Source organism: Bison bison, unplaced genomic scaffold, assembly GCF_000754665.1.
Source record: "Bison bison bison isolate TAMUID 2011002044 unplaced genomic scaffold, Bison_UMD1.0 scf7180017864368, whole genome shotgun sequence".
NCBI classification, from domain to species: domain Eukaryota; kingdom Metazoa; phylum Chordata; class Mammalia; order Artiodactyla; family Bovidae; genus Bison; species Bison bison.
In genome coordinates this window covers 3,777,003-3,782,002 of record NW_011494940.1, presented here as the reverse complement: position 1 = coordinate 3,782,002, position 5,000 = coordinate 3,777,003, and the positions used below count along the sequence as shown (strand labels likewise).

At 38.7% G+C, this 5,000-nt stretch overlaps 1 protein-coding gene across 4 annotated transcripts in view; it reads left to right on the top strand.

Moving 5' to 3' along the window:
- GRIK1 (glutamate receptor, ionotropic, kainate 1) overlaps positions 1-5,000 on the top strand; it is a 473,915-nt gene that overhangs the window by 429,410 nt on the left and 39,505 nt on the right. For all 4 annotated transcript variants that reach the window (XM_010855823.1, XM_010855821.1, XM_010855820.1 and 1 more), the window contains one exon: positions 1,154-1,371. In XM_010855823.1, coding sequence (XP_010854125.1) covers positions 1,154-1,371 — 218 coding nt within the window. The remainder of the gene's footprint in view (positions 1-1,153; positions 1,372-5,000) is intronic.

Here is a 5,000-nt window from a genome sequence, read left to right as displayed (position 1 = left end):
AGCATCAGAGTCTTTTCCAATGAGTCAACTGTTCGCATGAGGTGGCCAAAGTACTGGAGTTTCAGCTTTAGCATCATTCCGTCCAAAGAAATCCCAGGGCTGATCTCCTTCAGAATGGACTGGTTGGATCTCCTTGCAGTCCAAGGGACTCTCAAGAGTCTTCTCCAACACCACAGTTCAAAAGCATCAATTCTTCGGTGCTCAGCCTTCTTCACAGTCCAACTCTCACATCCATACATGACCACAGGAAAAACCATAGCCTTGACTAGACGGACCTTTGTTGGCAAAGTAATGTCTCTGCTTTTGAATATGCTATCTAGGTTGGTCATAACTATGTTACCTTTTTACAAATAATCAGGAACCATCTGATAACACCTAAAATGAGTGTTTTTTACCAAGAAGGGCCCCTTTCCACCTGCAAAATAGCCAGTCTTTGAAGTATAATTAAATTGTACTTTATTTGAGGACAAAATTGTGCCTTTTCAGTAAATATATTATTTTCAGTTAAACAAGAATCAACATTAAAAAAATAATTTTGACTTCAAAAATAACATAAAACAATAAAAGAATGATTCATCATCTGTCAAGTACAGTTACATCCAATATCATCTGACTTGTAAAACAGTGTTTTATTAAATGCATATGATAAATAGCATAATATGTAAATCTTTTGAAAGTTTCTCCCATTCTTTAATATTAAATAAAATGTTAATGTTAACATTTTAAAGCTTTCACTGTTGTACAACCTAGAACATTTTATTTCACACAATAAGATGTATATTAAACAGTACAAAAAGGCCAGAAGTCTGAGGATTTTTCAGCAAAAACAAGCAAACAAACTCAAATCTAAGCAACTAAACTGTTTATAAATTTTAGACATAGAATATCTCAGGGTTAAAACCATTAAAACCATCAAATGGAAATAAATCACATTTAAGCAGCAGCAGTGATAAATGATAAAAGATCATTTAGATTTTACTTCATTTTCTAAAAAGATACATCTGTTCACCTCCACACAAGAGAATAAATGTTTGATAGATTTATGATTTTGAGTCACAAAAATGCATTATCTCTCTAGACTACTGTTGAATCATGAGTCTTCTCCCTTCTTATACCTCTCTTTAACACTCTTACTCTGGTGATACCATCACAGGATCAGAGTTGATGCCCAAAGCTCTCTCGACCAGAATAGTTGGAGGGATATGGTGGTTTTTCACCCTAATCATCATTTCATCCTACACTGCCAATCTGGCCGCCTTCTTGACAGTAGAGCGAATGGAATCCCCCATTGATTCAGCGGATGATTTGGCAAAACAAACCAAGATAGAATATGGGGCCGTCAGAGATGGATCAACAATGACCTTCTTCAAGGTAAGGAACTAACAGTATATTCTCAATGGTCATCTCATACTGATGGAAAGAGGGTGTGGAATAAGAGTCTGTCCAAAAAAAAAAAAGTTTTTTTAGGTAACTTTTTTATAAAATAAAATGGTAATGAGATAATCTGATTACAAAGAACCCAGGTGCCCACAGCAGTCAGTGTAAAGCAATTTTTTCAGTTCATCTAGATATCAGTTCTTCTATCCCCAATATAGTACACTCAGATCCACATATCTCTTCCTTCAGCATTTTTCTCTTGCCTTTACACCATTTAGATATCAATCCTTCTATCCTCGATTTAATACACTCAGTTTCACATATCAGTACCTTCAATATCTTTTCTTACCTTTACATTCATTAATTAATGACTCATACATGGAACTCACAAAATAAAGTTCAGTTAATCTGAAATTCCAATCAAAATGTGTGAATATCATTGTTTGATTCATTGTGTTCTATACTGGATGAGACAGGAGCAGATGACAAGTAAATGTGTTGATAGTGGAATTTATTTGGAGAATTAAATCCAAAAATATCCCAGGAGACTCCAGTCTAATATTGCATCTGCACCAGCAGGGATACTGCTCCCAGTATAGCCTGAAGCCTTCCCCATAGCCTAGAGAGCTTCCTGAGGCACCAAAGGAGATTTAAGCTAGAATCAATAGAGTTTTAGTGTCAAGTACATTTTGTTGTTCATGTCTTTTAATGACTTACCCAGAGTAATGAAACTGATTTCAGCCTTGCATACAGAATAAGCTGTAGTGGTTTTATTATCAAATCTCAGATACTGTATCTCCCATGGGGGAAAATATGGATTTTAATAGATCCAGAAACCTTTAGAGATGGCAAAAAACCTTAGAGATCAGAAAGATTTAGACCTTCACATTACTCATGAAAAGACCAAAACTCTCAGAAGCTAAATTATCTGCTCAAAATCATACACTTGGTTTAAGACAGAGATAGGCTAGGACCTTCTTGGAAGAGGTAATTGTGCCTGTGGGGGTGGGGCGGGGTGGGGGGTGGGAGCGGGGAAGGAAAACAACAATTGTAACCAAAATAAACTCTAAGAACACTTTTGTCAACATTTCACACCCGGATTATGAAAAATTGCCACCCCAGGACCAAGCGGACTACTCTGACTTGTGGAGAATATTAAAGTAGAGACAAAATATTAAGGCTAAAAAAAGTGAACACATCTTGATATAACAGTTCACAAAAATTGGTATTGTATATGTGTTTGTGTTAATCACTCAGTTGTGTCTGACTCTCCATGACCCCATGGACTGTAGCTCACCAGGCTCCCATCTATTACTTATGCAGTACATGTGGTTTAGCAATAACGAACAGTAATAGATAAACAAATAAAAACTTGTTTTAAGAGTAAACTAGGGGGCATCCCTGGCAATCCAGTGGTTGAGACTTCACCTTCCAATGAAGGGAGTGTGGTTTGATTCCTGGTCAAGGAGCTAAGATACCATATGCCTCAGAACCAAAAACAAAACAAAACAAAACAAAAAACAAAATATAAAACAGAAGTGATATTTTAATAAATTCAATAAAGTTTTTAAAAAATGGTCCACATTCAAAAAAAAAAAATCTTCATAAAAAGAGTACACTATACCCAGAGGTTTATAAAAAACAGAGTAATCTTAAAATGTTAGGATTTTCTTTTTCTTTATTAAAAAAAATGATTTTTTAAACACTTGTTTTTTAAAGAAATATGTCATTGATTTAATGAAGGTATAAAGTGTGGTGATTGTTTCTTTTTTGGACAAGTGTTGTTTTCAGGACAAATGACTTTAAATATTGGTTTTCCAACTTTGTGAAAGCTTAAATTTTCCTAAAATCAATAGTGTGAAGAAACATAAGCTACCCCCAGCTAGTAATTCATCACAATACATGTCAGAAACCAGGAAAGTGACCTGCAAGGCATATAGGACCGAGGGACACTGCTAAAGTAGAATTGAGTATGTCTGAAAAAATGTCTGAAATGACTTACCTCTTTCACCAATATCAGAAAGTTTTAGAGTATTGGGAAAGGGGCAAGTAGAAGCAGAGAAGATTCTACGATTACTATAGTATAGTATGGTATACATAGAGCGTGTGCTCAGTCATGTCCGACTCTTTGCAACCCCATGGACTGTAGCCCGCCAGCCTCCTCTGTCCATGGGATTTTCCTGGCAAGAATACTGCTTACTAAGATGCACATCATAAATATAAAAAGAGGGAGAGCCTATGCTTTGAAAAAGCCATAGATCTGACTCTGCCACTGTCCAATCAATCACTGGATTCACACAGTATCCTTTAACCTTATTTTGATTTGTTTCTGCTCGCATGTTTCTAAATATAAAAAGTGTTGGTCCCCACATCACCTGGTAGGACCCTGCTGCTGCTGCTAAGTCGCTTCAGTCGTGTCCGACTCTGTGTGACCCCATAGATGGCAGCCCACTGGGTCAATATATTAAGGTATTCTTGGATAGTGCTTTTCACTGAAATAATTCGGCGCTAGTCTCACAACTGCTGCTCCCTGGGCATTTTCAGAGCAGGCTCCTGCTTGCTTCCTGGTCCTGAAAATGAGGCACAAGTAAAAGTTTCTTGGGTGACTGGGCAAACGAGACAATAAGCATCTCAGGGACAAACACCGTGATGAGAGTACAAACAATGACAGGGAGATGAGAAGCATGCATTACACACTAGCTCATAGCCACACACTCTGCTCCTAAACACTTTAAATATATTATCTCATTTTCAATGGCAACCCACTCCAGTACTCTTGCCTGGAAAATCCCATGGACAGAGGAGCCTGGTGGGCTACAGTCCATGGGGTCACTAAGAGTCGGATGCGACTGAGCAACTTCATTTTCACTTTTCATTTTCATGCATCAGAGAAGGAAATGGCAACTCCAGTGTTCTTGCCTGGAAAATCTCATGGACAGAGGAGCCTGGTGGGCTGCCATCTATGCGGTTGCACAGAGTTGTACACGACTGATGTGACTTAGCAGTAGCAGCATCCTTATAAAGGGAGACTGAGGAAAAAGCTAATATTATCCCCATTGTATGATGAGGAAAATGAGGCATATACACATGTGTGCTAAGACACTTAGGTCATATCCCACTTTATGCAACCCTATGGATGATAGCCTGACAGGCTCCTCTACCATGGGATTCTCCAGGCCAGAATACGGCAGCGGGTTGCCATGCCCTTCTTCAAGGGATCTTCCCAACCCAGGAAACAAACCTAGGTCTCCTGCATTGCAGGCAGATTCTTTACCTTCTGAGCCACTAGTAGGAAAGTAAATGAGGCATCAGTTCAGTTCACTTCAGTCGCCCTTTCAGTTCAGTTGTTCAGTCATGTCCAACTCTTTGCATGGACTGCAGCCCACTAGGCTTCCCTGTCCATCACCAACTCCAGGAGCTTGCTCAAACTCAAGTCCATCAAGTCGGTGATGTCAGCCAACCATCTCATCCTCTGTCATCCCCTTCTCCCGCCTTCAATCTTTCCTAGCACCAGGGTCTTTTCCAATGAGTCAGTTCTTCACATCAGGGGGCCAAAGTATTGGAGTTTCAGCTTCAGCATCAGTCCTTCCAATGAATATTCAGGACTGATTTCCTTTAGGATG